This window comes from Ipomoea triloba, chromosome 13 (assembly GCF_003576645.1).
Source record: "Ipomoea triloba cultivar NCNSP0323 chromosome 13, ASM357664v1".
In the NCBI taxonomy this organism is placed as follows: domain Eukaryota; kingdom Viridiplantae; phylum Streptophyta; class Magnoliopsida; order Solanales; family Convolvulaceae; genus Ipomoea; species Ipomoea triloba.
Window position 1 is genome coordinate 20,941,979 of NC_044928.1, and position 17,265 is coordinate 20,959,243.

The following is a 17,265-nucleotide window of genomic DNA, read 5'->3' on the forward strand; positions in this document are numbered from 1 at the left end:
ATCAGCAAATTGATGGCTACTATATAAGTCCATTGTTGATCTTTGTTGTATTTATTAGAGATAGCGTTTCAAGTATTCATCCATTCGAGTGTAGTGAACCTCTGGGTAAAGTTGCGAAGCTTCTTCTCCATCGTCTCCTATTTCAAAGTTTGTCAAACAACCCTCATAGAAAATATGGTAGTAAAATATCACTCCTACTTGACGAACAAAGTCCATATCTGCATGTTACCATTTTAATGATTAATCGACTTAAACTCTAGATAATGCAATTAAACCAGTAAACTTAAAAAATATACAATTTAATCCTTAAATTAATCAATTTCATGCATGCAATTAGTTCAATTTATTAATTTTCCCAATTTCTAACAGATTACCAAATTTAAAAATATTTTTACAAAATAATTTTAAATAAAAAATAATTATTTAAAAAAAAATTACTTCATTCCCGCCAGAGACAAAAACCAGTCTCTGTTTCCGACCCTCGTCTCTAGACTCCGGCCATGAAGACAAAGGGACTCTCGTCCTCGGACTCCGACCATGGAGACGAAGGTCTAGAGACCTCTTCGTCATTTCCCCCACCCCCCACTTTCTCCATCATTCCCTGTCCTCATCCCTACCTACTAGGGAAGGAAGGAAAAATTAATAATTCAATTGTACGTATTATGAGCATAGTTTTAGGACATAATTAATCATTTTCTCTATTTTTCTTATCAATTGCTCCGTTTTCCCCAATTTAGTAATTCAATTGTCCCATTTTTCTTATGTGTCAAATCAACTATTTCCTTCTTACTTTTTAAATATTTTTAAAATTATTTTTAAATTTAATTTTTGTTTGTTTATTAATTACTTAATATTATTTATTTTAATGTAATTTTTAAATATATAAATTCCCTATATTAATACTAAATTTAATATAATAAAAAAGAAATTGTCAAAAACGTCATCAATCAATTTTTATTACCTGAATCAGAGAATTGAGATAGAAGAGTGTTACTATACCTTTCATGGATGCCAAGAATTCATCAGCAGTAACCGTGATCTTCTGAAGCTCTATTCCTTTTAAGTTTTCCCATTTAGCAATCAACTCCCTCTGAGTTAAGATGTTTTGTTGTGGCCTTAAGTATACTGTCTTGTTCAAGGTCCTGGGGTCATCTATACACTTCACTGTGTATGCTGCCACATCATCTTCGTCCATATATATCACTGTATATGTATAGTATCAATTCAAGTAAAAGGAGTTGGATTAGATGAACAGAAATGAATGGAAAATTGTAATTTTTGTCCTTTCATAATATGACAATTATAAATGCGACTTTTGAATTATTAGTATGTTGTGTAAATGTTGTCACTCAATTTTCAAAACGGTACATATATATATATATATATATATATATATATATATATATATATATTGCTCAAACCCGTTTTAAAATGGCACCGTTTAAAACCCTAGGTCCGTGACAGGAGGGGTCATACATGTACTGTTTTGAAAATTGAAAAGAAACATTTACACCTTTAATAAGTCAAGAGTCACATTGATAGTTGGCATATTATGAACGGACATAAATTACAATTACAATTTTCTCTAAATGAATTGAAAAGAAAGAATGAAAAAGAAAGTTATATGGTTAGTTAGACCTTTGACATTGCCAGTCCCGTATATGTAAGCTGTGTGTTTGGGAGGAAGAAGAGTGCCAAGTTGAGAAAGGTTACCACAAAAGTAAGCAGCAAAGCAATTAGCTGAAATGTAAGTGTGGGGAATATTTGCTTCTTCAATGGCCTTCCTTATTTCCATCTTCTCATCAAATGTAACCCTTCCTGCTTCCATCGCATTTCCCATTCTTGCTGGATCCATGCCGAATTCCGATGGCACGAAACGCTGCAAATTAAAGCAACCAACTTCACACAATTTAGAAAACAAAAAATTGGGCATTTAGAAACCCCGTCATTTTTCAGGTTTCCAGTGTTTAGATACAATTCTACTCATTTTTCAGCAACTGAACCAAAATGCAAATACATAATTTTTCAGAATGCAATCAAACGTTGAAAAGGAAAATATTAACCAACGAATTGAACCTTAATATTTCCAGCTTCTTTAATCGCCTCAATCAGCTTGAGCTGCTGGAGAATGTTGTGAGAGCGAAAGTGAACTCCCGACATAGTGCATATGACCACATCCACTTGTTTCACAGCGTCCACAAGGCTCCGGTGGTCGTCGAAGGAGGCCTCCACTAAGCGAGCTCCTGCCTCCTTGAACGACAACAACATTTGGAGTTTGTCGATGTCGGAAGTGCAACCAATCTCGCGGCGATGGAGGACGTAAGTGGTGTGGCCTTGGGCTAAGCTCGCCTTCACTATTCTCTTCCCAATATAGCCAGTGCCACCCACAACAAGAACCTTACTCTTTTCCATTTCTAGCTACCAATAATAACTGATGACCCAAACAAGTATTTGCATTGAATCCCCCTTAGCCTTAGCACATATAAATGCATGTCTCCAAGGATCGGATAAGCGCACCTTAATTGAAATTTTCTCACTTCCAATTTTTTTTTATTAGTATTCAAAAACGGGTGGCGTTTCCGTTTACTGTTTATTGTGTTCAATGTGTGGTTTTGGTTTTTTTCAATTTTGAAAGGTTTGGTTTCAATTTGGTTTGAAAGGATAAGCATATATGATATGTGTAACATAGAAACATGTTTAATATGCCCATATCATAACGTGTATAACCGTTTTTAAACCCGTCAATTAATCTCATCCATGATTTATTTTTTAAATGAATGAGACGGGTTCCCATAGATTCATGTGAAGTTGGTTCTTATATAATCTCTAATATATATGTATGTGTGAACCATTCAGATTTTTGGTTGAACTGAACTGAATCGAAATCATTTGAATTGGTTTATAACATATATAAAAACAACTGATTTTTAATAATAAAGCAAAACTTAACTATTTAGTTTGACTCAGTTCGGATAACTCGAACCGAAATATCCAGCCCTACTCAAAAAACACATGTAAATAAAATAAGAGATTGAATTATTATATGTGCTCACACATTATATTATACGCACGCGTAAATAAAATGAGTCATGCTTGTGTCAGTTGTGTATGACCGTCTCACATATCTTTATCTATAAGACAGGTCGAATCCGTTCATGTCGAGGGGTTGAGTCAGCAAGAGGGACACTTATGGATGCTCATTTACATCCCCGCGGGATTGTAACTTGCAAGGACGGCACCCTGGAATTTTCCCCACTTGCCATCCAAGTTGGGAAATTTTGTGTTTTTTTAATGAACTCCACACAAGCACTGAAGCACACCCGACATCAATTTATGCAATTCATTAGTCATAATTGCAATTATTAAACTGACCTTTTTCTGTACCAATTGTAGTTGTTGCTACTACTACGTTGTTGATATTATAAATTAAAAATAAGTAATTGTGTAATTACGAAATATTTATTTTACTTTAAAAAATTATATTTTTTTTTACATTTAATTTACATAAATAATTTGTGCATAGAAACATGCGAACTTCGAAACATCATGATTTAATATGCCCAACAATTTTGAACTGCTTCTACTCGCAATAATATAATTGTTATAGCACTACTGTAATACCCTGTTATTTCAACTAATATTATTTTAATACAAATATTCCTAACAATAAAATTATTTTGGGCAATTATAGATATTTCAATATTTATGATTTCAAAACAAATTATTTTGCTACAAAATTCAAATAAAACTATTTTATGACTCATGATTTTACTAACTTAATGTTACGGAGTATATTATTATTTGAACCAAAAATTTAAGTGAGACTAGTCTATTATTATTATTATTATTATTATTATTATAAAAAAGTTCAAGCCCAAGCCTAATAAATATTCATCCAAGCCCAAATATATATATATATCCTCCGGAAACCCACAACACACTCTTGCTCTTCCACATTAGCTCTTACCTAGGATAATGAGCCCTGCCTATAAATACCTACTGTAGCACTTGATCATCTTCAATCCCCCTTACATGCAATTCCATTTCCTAAGCTGAAGAATACATTTCTTCTTTAGTCCCTTAGCTTTAGGATTCACCTCTGTTAAGCTTTTCACTCTTCTCTCCATTTCATCCTTTACTAGTCCATTTTTCTTAGCTTGGGTAGGTTGTCTGTGAGTATATGTTTACATGGTTGTCTACTATGGTTATAGCCTGTGAATAGGAGAGGGTGTTGAGCATCAAGATTAGGGGATTCCTGCATTTGAGGTTTAGCTGTAGAGGTATGCTATCTGTTTATGGTTTGTATAGTTGTATTTATTATAGAGTCATTGCCATTTTTGGTCATTGGGGCATTGCCAATTTTAGTCCACTTCATTAATTTTTGTCACATTGCGGCCAATCTTATTTAGTCTTTGCCACTTTTAGTCCACCGTCCAAATGACCATCCAAAACAGTAGTATTTTCGTCTTTTCATGCTTTGGTCATCTCATTTACCTTTTGTAGTGGTTTTCCTTACACATTTTCATCCAATGGAGACCTAAATCTTTCTATGCGGCGTCTCCTGTTTTGGCCGACGACTGCAAAGGAGAAAGGAGAAAGGAGAAAGGGACGACTACAAATGTGTAAGGAAAACCACTACAAAGGGTAAAGGAGATGACCAAAACATGAAAAGAAGAAAATACCCCTATTTTGGACGACCATTTGACGAGAATTTTAACGGTGGACTAAAAGTGGCAATAATTAAATAAGACTGGTCGTAATGTAGCAAAAATTAATGAAGTGGATTAAAATTGACAATACCCCAATAACAGTAGGACCAAAAATGGCAATGACTCTATTATATGATGAACTGATGTTGTTTTAAAAAATTGGGTAGATAGAATTTGACTATAAATTATCTGTATATGTAAATATATCAAGGGTTTTGCAAATGAACATATATTTTGAGTGATTTGTGTGAAGTTTGGTGATGTTTGATTTTGTCTGGAGTTTCACAGGTCCCATGGACCCGTAACTCAAGCCCGTGAGTACTTTCTCACAGGGGGCCACTGGTCCATGGGACCCGTTGTCCCACCCATGAGGCACTCATGGGGGACTAAGGCACATGGACCCGTTGCCCAGTCCCGTGAGGGGTTTGGACCGGGTTCCTGGGACCCGTTGCCCAAACTCGTGAGATCCATGTTTGGTTCAATAGTCTCTTTGTGTTATCTTTTGTGATCAGACTATTGGTCACCAACCGAAAACTAAAGATAAGTAATTATAAAATAATTGAAATACCGAATAACAAATTTATTTTAAAAATAAATAACCATAGTCGACTGAAAGTCTGAAACTCCAATTTTTTCTGATGGTTTGGTTATCGACTATCGATTATTGGTTAATGGGGGATTAACTTATAATTTGTTCACCTTGATTTATTGGTGTTCCCTAATGGCTTAACTAGGAGCCGTATTTCCCACTTTTTGTTTTAATTTCTAAGTGCATGATTGCTTATAATCTATATTTCTTGGTGGAAGCCCAAGTTGTAGAGGAAAATATTTGTTATTTTTTGTCTTCTATTTTCTAATGTTTCCTAAATTAGGATCTGAGAGTCCTAATTTGTGTTCTTTGTAGGGATGTCAATCGGACCAACATGTTCAATTTTGGGCTAGTCATATTGGCCTCTTAGACTTATCAGGTAAGCTCAACTAAAACATTTGGCATTTTCAAATTAACATTCTAAACTTTCAATTATAATAAACTAGTGCATTTTTTGCACTAATAAATATAAAGTTATACATCATTCAATTAATCTAAACATCTATTTCTGAATTCCAACTAAATGTAATTAATATATTTATGGTATAACATAATAATTATAATTATTTTTTTTAAAAAAATTCATTATTTATTTTCATAAAAATATTTTATTTTTTAATAAATTTATTAAAATTTTATTTACAAATTAATAAAAAAAATTATTAAAAATAAACTTACATATAAATTCTTTGTATATTTTGTTCCATGTCACTTGTAAAACAAAGAATAGTCTTTAAGTGGCTTGTGCTATCAGGGTAGCCCATTAAATTTCAGGCTTATTGAACTGGTGATTTTTTATCGAGTTAAGTTTTTTTATCCTAACCCTAAAATTTTTTTGTTTATCAGGCCAACCCATTTGTTTTTAGATAAGATTGACATTATTCCTAGTTATTTGTTTTAAACTTGAATTGTCTATATTTGGCTTTCTTTTATTTTCCATACTAAAAATAGATACCCATCTTTATAAATGAAAAGTAGGTGTACATGGTAGTCAACCTCTTACAATTTCATGTGAGGAAAGCGTTTAGTAGTTAGGAAAGTTTAAACTTCTATAGGAATTTAAAAAGATCACTTTTAGTCAGGGCCGGTCCAAAGGTTTTATAGGTCCCTTGGCGAAATTAGAAAAAAAAAGGGCCCTATATGAAAAATTTGTTTCCGGATGATCTATTTATTTACTTATTTTTCTTTTTTTCACTTCCGGAAGAATGTTTTTTTATGTAACATTGTATAAAAAAAATTATTATAAAATTGATCTTAACAAAAAAAGAACAAAAGCTGCTAACACTTATATGAATCAATCAATCTGAATCAGTCAATCGAAAATCTTTAAGTATTTGAGTGGTTGGTGTGGCATAGGCGCGACCGGCACCCTTATACTCCAAGGCGGCATGAGCGGTGGGTGTGCGACAACGTACGTTTCTTTCCGTCTTTGTGAGTTCAGTTCTCAACTTTCACAAACAATTATTAACCCTATTTTTTAATATATAATAAGTAATATATATTATATATAATACTCCGTATATCTTATGGTCTATGGGCCCCCTATAGAGATGGGCCCTGGGCAGGTGCCCACCCTGAACCCCCCTCAGGGCCGGCCCTGCTTTTAGTGCAGTCTTTGACATAGTAAATTTAAGTCAATGAAATCACATTCCATAATATCCAAGGATAGTAAATCCCACCTAAGGGCAAATTTTACTGTGGACCATGGTCCAAAATGATGTCGTTTATTTTAATGAAAAGAAACAACACTCGTTCTGCGTAATTAGCTTTGCTTGTATAATATATTCAGTTTCATTTTATATATATACATTGTAGTTTCATTTTGTTTCAACTATTTCATTCGACATTATACATACAACATGTCTTATTATAATGAGAAATGCTATTGAATTTCATTTTAAACAAGTTGTAGTCTTATTACAACACCACTAAATTAAAATTCTAATTTAACTACGATTTAATTGGACAATATACACTCCAATGTGTAAAACTGTTATTCAATTTCATTTTATATACACTGTAGTTTCATTACAACATAACTTAGTATCATTTCGATATAACTACAGTTTCATTTAACAATATACATTCAATATGTGATACATGTTATTCATTTTCTTTTATACATACTATAGCTTCATTTCAGCAAAATTAAAGTATCATTTCTATGCAACTACACTTCTATTTGACAATAGACACTCAATATGTGAGACATGTTATTCAGTTTCATTTCAACACAACTAAAATATCATTTCAATTCAATTACAATTTCATTTGATAATAGAAACACAATATACGACACAGTTTCATTTTAAATACACTCTAGTTTCATTTTGTTATGAACACACAAAAAATATGGGATTTGTTAAAATTTAACGGCTACCATTTCTTTACTTAAAGAAATGACGCCATTTTCGGACCATGGTACACGGTATAACAGCCGCCGCCTAAGGGGGTGGATTCTTTTTACAGGCCTACTGAAAATTTGCCAGCTTTATTCAATTACAAATTTATCCTTTTTGATGCCGTACTGTCATGTTAAAAATCTCTTATAAATATAAGAAATTTGACACTTTCATCATTACACATTCTTTAGCAAAATATCCAGGTACATCCCTATATAATCTAATTTGTAATTACTACTTATATTATATTTGTATATGCGTTATATGTATATAATCCTGTGTTATAATATATATATATATATATATATATATATATATATATATATAAATAATTTTTTTAGGTATGTGTAGTGTGTGTATTAGTTCATGATTAATTGTAATTTGATTTGTTATGCATTGTAATTTACAACCTAATTCATTATACATTGTATTGTATATATACCTTTTGTTTGCTAATTTAAATTTTACGTTTGTACTAGTATATTCTATGCGCAATTCGCAAAAGTAGGTAGCAATTTTAGTACTTTATATTAAAATCTTAAATTTATTTAGATTAGATTTTTATATTATTGTAAATAATAACAATAATAATAATAATAATAATAATAATAATAATAATAATAATAACAACAACATATACCCCATGTTAGTTATTTTCTAAAATATAAATATTAAATTTATAAAAATGTTTTACATTATTATTATTATTATTATTATTATTATTATTATTATTATTATTGAAGAAGATCGAGATAAGAAAATATATGATGGATGCATGTGCATGGTAACAATAGTGAAAAAGATAATGAAGTTATAACGGTAAGAGTATGTTTGTCCAAAATATTGTATAGTACAACTCTTACAGTATAATGTATAAAAATAGCGTAATCGAAAAACGAACATAAATAAAGGGTATAACATTCATTCGCACTTTCTAAACAAACCAAACATGTTAACTAATTTTCCAGATAATTTAATTGTTATGTTTCCCGATAACACCAAACATGCTAATTAATTTTCCTAGTAAAGTTACTCCCATCAATTATTTTCCTTGGAAACATTTTTCCGGGAATTTAATTGGTGGGAAAGTACCAAACGCCTAGGGTGAAAGTTGAAGTTATAGAGAGAAATACATATCAATAGACCGTCAAAGTACCTATGAAGTCCCTATACTATAGTGTTTTGTTCAATTTAGTCCTTGTACCTTTGTTTTGTTCAATTTAGTTCATGTACTTTAAAAAGTGGTGCAATTAAATACAATAGTTAACAGTGTTAATATTACCGTTAACTTAGCTTATGTGGCGCTGAAATCATCACTACCAGATCATGATATTTATATTCCAACTCGTATATTATTTTATAAATATTTAAAGCTAATTATTTTTACCACCAATATATTATATTAATATGTCAAAAATAAATAATTATAAGCATGGGTGTTCAAATTGTTAGACATGTATGCCCTAGGAGCCAACATTTATTGTTTTGGTCATTAATTTCTTATTAAATAAATATAATAAATAATTGTTTTATTTATTTTATTTTGACTTAATTAATATTTGATATTATTCCCTACAATCTTCTTAATTCTTCATTTTTAAGAGTTAATATGAATGACAAAGAATTAATAAATGAAGTATTATAAAAATATTCCTAGTCATCATAAGAATTCTTATTGGGCATTACGAATAAGGATACGCATGATGATCTAATAGGAGATTTTGTCATAGCTAATAATTATCCAACAAAAAAAAAAATCAACTCAAATGAATAACAAACTGAATGAAATGCCAAGTACCTTGTAGTTTGATGGCATTGTTGTGACCCTTCTTCAATTCCAAATGAAAGGTCATAGGTCTGGGACTTATCCCAATTATTAAGAGTGTAGAAATATCGTGATTAGTCACACACACACACATAAAAAAAAAAAAAAAACACCGAAATTCAGCAAATTTATGGCTACCATATAAGTCCATCGTTGATTGTTGTTATATTTATTAAAGATACCGTTTCAAGTATTCATCCATTCGAGTGTAGTGAACTTCTGGGTAAAGTTGCGAAGCTTCTTCTCCATCGTCTCCTATCTCAAAGTTTGTCAAACAACCCTCATAGAAAATGTGGTAGTAAAATATCACTCCTACTTGACCAACAAAGTCCATATCTGCACGTTACCATTTTAATGATTAATTGACTTAAACTCTAGCTACTCATAAAAAACATAGAATAAATGTCAAATAGACTACCAAACTGTACATCACAATGCAATTAAGTCATATTAAACTTAAAAAATATACAATTGAATCCTTAAATTAACCAGTTTCATGCAATTAGTTCAATTTATCAATTTTTTCAGTTTCTAACAGGTTAACAAATTTAAAAATATTTTTAAAAAATAATTTTAAATAAAAAAATATTTTTTTAACAAAAAACTTTGTCTCCACCGAAGATAAAAAACCAATCTTCACCTTCTGCCATGAAGACAAAAGGACCCTCGTCTCTAACCATGGAGACGAAGGTCTAGAGACCTCTTCGTCATTATATTCCCCCCACCCCCCACCCCCACTTTCTCCATCATTCTTTGTCCTCATCCCTAGGGAAGGAAAAATCTCCCCATCCCTACTAAAATCAATAATTCAATTGTATTATTGAGCATAGTTTTAGGACAAATTTATTTTCTTTAATTTTCTTATTAGTTGCTCCCTTTTCCCCAGTTTAGTAATTCAATTGTCCCATTTTTCTTATGGGTCAAATCAACAATTTCCTTCTTACTTTTTTAGTATTTTTTAAAATTATTTTTAAATATAATTTGTATTTATTTATTACTTATTATTACTTTTGATTTAATTTCTAAATATATAAATTTGTATATTAATACTACATTTAATATAATAAAAAATAGAATTGTAAAAAACTTCATCAATCCATCTTTATTACTTGAACTAGACTTATAAAATGAGATAGAAGAGTCTTACGCACCATTCATGGATGCCAAGAATTCATCAGCAGTAACCGTGATCTTCTGAAGCTCGATTCCTTTTAAGTTTTCCCATTTAGCAATCAACTCCCTCTGAGTTAAGATGTTTTGTTGTGGCCTTAAGTATACTGTCTTGTTCAAGGTCCTGGGGTCATCTATGCACTTCACTGTGTATGCTGCCACATCATCTTCGTCCATATATATCACTGTATGTACGTATGGTATCAATTAAATTAAAAGGAGTTGGATTAGATGGACAGAAATGAATGAAAAAATTGTAATTTATGTCCTTCCATAATATGCAAATTATCAATATGACTCCTGAATTATTAGTACATGGTGTAAATATTGCGACTCAATTTTCAAAACGGTACATATATTGCCCCAAATCCGTTTTAAAACGGCACTGTTTAAATCCCTAGGTCTGTGACGGGAGAGCCATATATGTACCATTTAAAAAATTGAGAGGTAATATTTACACCTCTAATAATTCAGGAGTCACATTAATAATTAGCAAACTATGCAGGAGCATAAATTACAATTTTTTTGAAATGAATTGAAAAGAAAGTTATATGGTTAGTTAGACCTTTGACATTGCCAGTCCCGTATATGTAGGCTATGTGTTTGGGGGGAAGAAGAGAGCCAAGTTGAGAAAGGTTGCCACAAAAGTAGCCAGCAAAGCAATTAGCTGAAATGTAAGTGTGGGGAATATTTGCTTCTTCAATGGCCTTCCTTATTTCCATCTTCTCATCAAATGTAACCCTCCCTGCTTCCATCGCATTTCCCATTCTTGCTGGATCCATGCCAAATTCCGATGGCACGAAACGCTGCAAATTAAAGTAACCAACTTCACTTCACACAATTTAGAAAACAAAAGATTGAGCATTTCGTCGTCATGTCTGTTGAGTTACGGTAATTTACATCTTCTCACATTTTCTGTCGGATCAGTACGTGAGAGCACTTCGGGTTGGAGATTCAGCATTTTGGGAGAAGAAAGAAAATCAGAAATTGAAAACAGAAAATAGAAAAGAGAGGGAATGGGCATGTTTGTCACATTTAATTTCTTTTTTCAATTTGATCAATTTTCAATATGTAATTTCTTCATCTCTCATATAAAAGTTAAGGATGTAATTTATGACATGATTAAAATAGTAGAATATGTGACAATTTTATAATAATTGATGACTAAGAGTGAAATTTACCTAGTTTAAAAATATGCAATAAAGTTTTATTATTGACCATGAAACATCAAAATCTTAAAATTTATCCCTTAATCTAAGAATATAATAGAATTTCTATTATATTCCGTACCTATTTTATTTCTTCTTTTTTTTAATATTTTCTCAATTTATTTGGGAAACGGACCGATTTACTAACAGAAAACTGTTTTTTATTTTTTATTTTTTAAAATTTTCATTCTTTATTTTCTGTTTAGAAAACTTGTTTACTAACATTTATTTTTTTACTAACATTTATTTTTTTCCTATGTATCTTAGATTACGTGGTATCAAAACCTATGTATTCTTAGATTTTTTTTATTTTTTTTCCAATTGAGAAATAATGCTTTTCTGTGGGTGAGAGTGCATTGCGCAACTGTCTTCTCAGTACTAACTTTTTTGGTGATTGCCTCTGAAAACTAACACTATTGCGTTGTTTAGGACGTCATTGCAACTTTATGCCAGGAAGCACATGGTCCAAAACCAAGTCACGTGCTCCCACATGCTGCCTATACTTGGGAGCACAGCAAAAAAAATATATATTTAAACGTGGTGAAAATGTAAAATTTTAAAATACTTTGAAATACTATAAAAAATAATTATAAATTTATTTCAATTTTGACATGTTTAATTTAAACATAACAAAAATAATAATTGTAATTATATGCCAAATAATAAGGAACCTTGATATTTCCAGATTCTTTAATGGCCTCAACCAACTTGAGCTGCAGGAGAATGTTGTGAGAGCGAAAGTGCACTCCCGACATGGTGCATATGACCACGTCCACTTGTTTCACAGCGTCGACAAGGCTCCGGTGGTCATCGAAGGAGGCCTCCACTAAGCGAGCTCCTGCCTCCTTGAACGACAACAACATTTGGAGTTTGTCGATGTCGTAAGTGCTACCGATCTCGCGGCGATGGAGGACATAAGTGGCATGGCCATGGGCTAAGCTCGCCTTCACTATTCTCTTCCCAATATAGCCCGTGCCACCCACAACAAGAACCCTACTTTTTTCCATTTCTAGCTGCCAATAATATAATAACTGATGACCCAAACAAGTATTGCAGTGAATCTCCCTTAGGCTTAGCCTCTAGCAACCACATATATAGATAAGGAGTTCCACTGCAGGTGTACCCCAAATTCTACTTTCTCATTTTTGAGAAAGTAGTACAATTCCGGGGCGTTTCAGAGTGGGAGGAGGAGTAGAATTTACGGGGCGTTTGGTTGGAAAGAATTACAATTCCATTCCCACTTAATTTCGAAGGCAACTAAATTCCTTCAGTGTTTCGTTGGAGGCACGGAATTGCAATTCCTTAATTTTCATGGAATTAGAATCCCATGCCCCCTCCGGAGATTTTAATTATGTGGATTTTAGGAAGAAAAAAAAGATAATTTTGAGACAAAATTATCCCTCTTTTTTTTTAAAAAAAAAAAAAAAAACTTAAAATTGATGCTTGACATTCCCTTATAGATTATAGCATGTATTATTTTTCGACTACTGTTAACAGAGAATGCAACAATATCACTTTAGTCCAACCATAATATGTTTTCTCAAAATTCTCAAGTATTTTAATTTGATATGTGTGTATATAGCATATTTGCCTAAATTTTGAACAAAAAAATTTCATTTTGTGCACTGATGGTGGGTGTGTTGTATAATATTCATTATGTGCGCCGATCTATGCAACAATGAATGGTGTGAGTTGTGTGTTTGTTAACTTTGTTTAAGCGCATGAATTCTTTATATTCTATGCAATAATGGTTAAAAATTTACATTGTTTATAAGATTAATAATAATAATAATAATAATAACAATAGGCATTTTGAACTTTATACGACTTGTTTCCTTTTAATCTCCATATATACCAAACATTGAAATTGAAACTCCACTCTATTCCCACATTATTCTATTCCCATGAAATTGTAATTTCTTTCCCACATAATTCTTTCACTCTAAACAAATACAAACGCCCTATTAGGAGTTGACAGTCCACATAATATATAATTTCCTATAAATAAAGATAAGCTCACCTTGAAATTTTCCCACTTCCAATTTTTTATTAGTATTAAAAAAAAAAAGGTGGCATTTCGGTTTAGTGTTTATTGTGATCAATTTGGTTTTTTTTTTTTTTTTGAAAGGTTTGGTTTGAAATAGTTCGGTTTCGATTCAGATTTGGTTTGATTCGGTTTGAGAACTTAAACATTCTCTAATTCTCTTGCGTATGTACATAATTATTTATTTATTTTCACTAATAAATTAAATTTGAAAACCTAAACAATGTACAAGTCCACAATGCATATTTCAAAATTCTCAATCTTAAATAAATCCAAATTGAACCGACCTCTTCACATGCGTCTGTTGTCCGACAGTATCGTCACATGCACACTTGTAGAGAAAAATTGGAAACTTTGTGAACTTGTGTGCAAATAGGTTGAAGACCTGTGTGCATAGGGTAATTGGCACAAGTAGCAGTACTATATATGCAACCATGTGTAAACCAGAAAACATTTATATGACCATGTGTGCAAATATGTTTAGTAGTGCCAGTAATTAGTCGGAAATATCACACTCTAAAATCAGAACAGACACAAAATAACGAGCCACTGAGACTCAAACTCATGACTTTCCATTTGGAAGAATCATTTATATATACTGCTTGACCACAAGGTCTTTGGCGGAATCCTACTAAGAATCCTACCTTAATTACTAACACCTTACTTAAAAAAACATATAAAAAAACAAAGAAAAAAGAATAATCATAATCACACATCAACACCATATCAACGGCCAAAATTAGTTAGACACTTCTCATGTGGGGAAGTGTCCTCATTTGTTCATTATATATATATATATATGATCCCATGAGAACACACCCATAAGAGAAAACTAAAAATAAATTTTAACATTACATTTGTAAAAATTAGACGGATCAGATCAGATTAAAAAATGTCGTGACAATTTTATAATTATCGTCAACTTCACTTTGTAAACTTGAACACTTAATAATACGTTCTGTAACAACTACATATGCAAACACGTATGCATTTTAAAAAATCATATGAAAAAGCTAAATTTTAAATCTAAACTATAAATGCGCGCTAGACCTACTCCTAAACCAAATAAAATAAAAAACTCAATGTATTACATTTTTTAAAAAAATATTACACTTTCTCTTATAAGTAATGTTAGTAAGTATTTGTTACTTGAGAAAAAAAATGCTCCGTAATACTTATGAAAAAAACGGTAATATTTTTAAATCAAAATATAAAAATATTATATTTTTTTTCAAAAGAATTACACTTTTCCATATAAGTAATAAATATTTTATTCATGATTAATATTATATTTTTCAATATAAGTATATATAAATTTTCATTTTGACCCGACCCGTCTCACGAATAAGGATCCGTGAGACGGTAATGACAAATTTTTTCCAAATAAAACAGGAGATTGAATTATTATATGTGTTAACACATTTATATTATGCACACATGTAAATAAAATAGGATATTGAATAATTATATGTGCTCACACGTTTATATCATAGGCGCATATAAACAGAAGTTAATTTCAGGAATAGTTCATTGAGTATTGATATTTATTATATTTTATTATTGACTTTCAATTGAATCATAGATTATCCATTGACTATTGGATTTTAACAATTTATTTATCGATTTTTAATTTGACCATAAATGGTCGCTTGACTATTAATTTTGTTTCGAATTTCATCTTTTAGTAAAATATTCATTTAGTATATATTAAATTTAAGGGTAATAATATAAAATTTTGGTTCTTCACATTCCACTAACGATGAACTCAATGTATTAATTTTATGAACTCAATTTGCCATCTTAACAAGAAACTAATTTTTACATTATTACCTTTAAATTTAATGATTAGTAAATGAATATTTAGAAGATTAAATTTGGAACAAATCAATAATCAATGAATCATTTATTTTAGTCTTGAAAGTAGATAATAAAAATCAGTAAATATTAATAGTCCAATTTGTTGGATAATTTGTATACGAGGTTTAGGGAAGTGAGGAAATGAGATTTTCAGGCGTGTGATCACTTTCCTATAAGCTTTAAATCTCCCTCTATCAAAAGCAACGGGGATTCAAGATTTAATCTTATGGGATACAAGAAGATGAAACAAAGTTCTTTAAGTTGCTTTAAATAAGAACTTCCTGGAGAGTTGATGAACTGTGAAATATCAAAGTATACTGCAATGTAATTGCATATCACTTTCAGATGATTCTCCAACTATTTATAGATGTAAAATCTAACAATTGAGAGAGGTTACATGGAAGTTTATGGCAGTTTGAAACTCCAACTTTCACAAGATATATCTTAAATAATATATCTGTCATATGAAAAATATAATTACATGAATTATGTATAATATATACATTTTCATAAGTTATGTACCTTCGTAGGTTCATACACTGCATGCGAAAATATAATAAAGTTATATATTATAATATATAATAATTAATATTCCAATGCATGCAAAGTTCAGTTCCCATGCAAAAGGAAATTAATATATACACGCATGCATGATGATGCCGAATCCTTAATGATTCACTGAATCCTTCAATTGCAAAAATTTTAACGAGGCAATGAACTCATGAAATTAGCCAATTCATGAACTCGGCCATGAATTCGGCCAATTCACGAAACATTCGACCAAACAACAATTCGGCCAATTGACAGTTTAAGGACTCGGCCATGTCAACAAGAATTCGGCTTCATGGATTCGTCCATTCTCATGGCTTCGGCCATATACTCGACCATTCATGGATTCGGCTAATCCAATATATTTCTCAATTAACTCTCTACCAAACTAAAATAATATTCATAACTCCACAACTCCAAATATTATTTAAGCTTTCATGGTAGTCCATTTGAAATATTAATCACCTTTACTATATAAATGTCCAACACAATTGAATGGAGTATTTCTAAAATTAACTCTGATCTATAAATAAAATTGTTCAAAAAAAACTTTATAAATAAAATAAAATATTTATCAAAAAATAAAATAAAATAAAAGATTGAATTATTAAATCATGCAAGATAGAGAGAGGTCGGGGACTGGCAAATTATTCTATAGATCCGGGTCCACCTTGCAAGGGTCCATGCGAGTTCAAAATACACAATTTATATGTTCATAATTTACCTAATGAATGTTTACAATTTTTATATATTAAATGCTCACAATTTACATACTGAATGTTCATAATTTTATATACTAAATGTTCACAATTTGCATACTGAATGCTCACAATTTAAATTACGAACATTCAGTATGTAAATTGTGAATATTCATTATATAAATTGTATATTTTGGTGGACCTAACTCCATGG

General features: G+C 31.0%; 2 protein-coding genes across 4 annotated transcripts; both read right to left on the reverse strand.

Moving 5' to 3' along the window:
- LOC116002687 (isoflavone reductase homolog) lies at positions 1 to 2,466 on the reverse strand. 3 transcript variants are annotated; one of them, XM_031242852.1, is made up of 4 exons: positions 2,077 to 2,466; positions 1,714 to 1,879; positions 1,000 to 1,203; positions 1 to 218 (listed from the first exon to the last, which is right to left on the reverse strand). In XM_031242852.1, the coding sequence occupies exons 1-4, from the start codon at positions 2,410 to 2,412 to the stop codon at positions 55 to 57; spliced, it is 870 nt and encodes a 289-aa protein (XP_031098712.1). In that variant the 5' UTR covers positions 2,413 to 2,466; the 3' UTR covers positions 1 to 54. The 3 variants fall into 3 exon arrangements, with proteins under 3 accessions (XP_031098712.1, XP_031098713.1, XP_031098711.1); XM_031242853.1 differs by having other exon boundaries at positions 1 to 137; positions 1,639 to 1,879; XM_031242851.1 differs by having other exon boundaries at positions 1,639 to 1,879; positions 2,077 to 2,465.
- Positions 2,467 to 9,404: 6,938 nt separating this feature from the next.
- Positions 9,405 to 13,060, reverse strand: LOC116002701 (isoflavone reductase homolog). The gene is made up of 4 exons (XM_031242867.1): positions 12,575 to 13,060; positions 11,261 to 11,501; positions 10,677 to 10,880; positions 9,405 to 9,861 (listed from the first exon to the last, which is right to left on the reverse strand). The coding sequence occupies exons 1-4, from the start codon at positions 12,908 to 12,910 to the stop codon at positions 9,698 to 9,700; spliced, it is 945 nt and encodes a 314-aa protein (XP_031098727.1). The 5' UTR covers positions 12,911 to 13,060; the 3' UTR covers positions 9,405 to 9,697.
- Between the last annotated feature and the right edge of the window lie 4,205 nt (positions 13,061 to 17,265).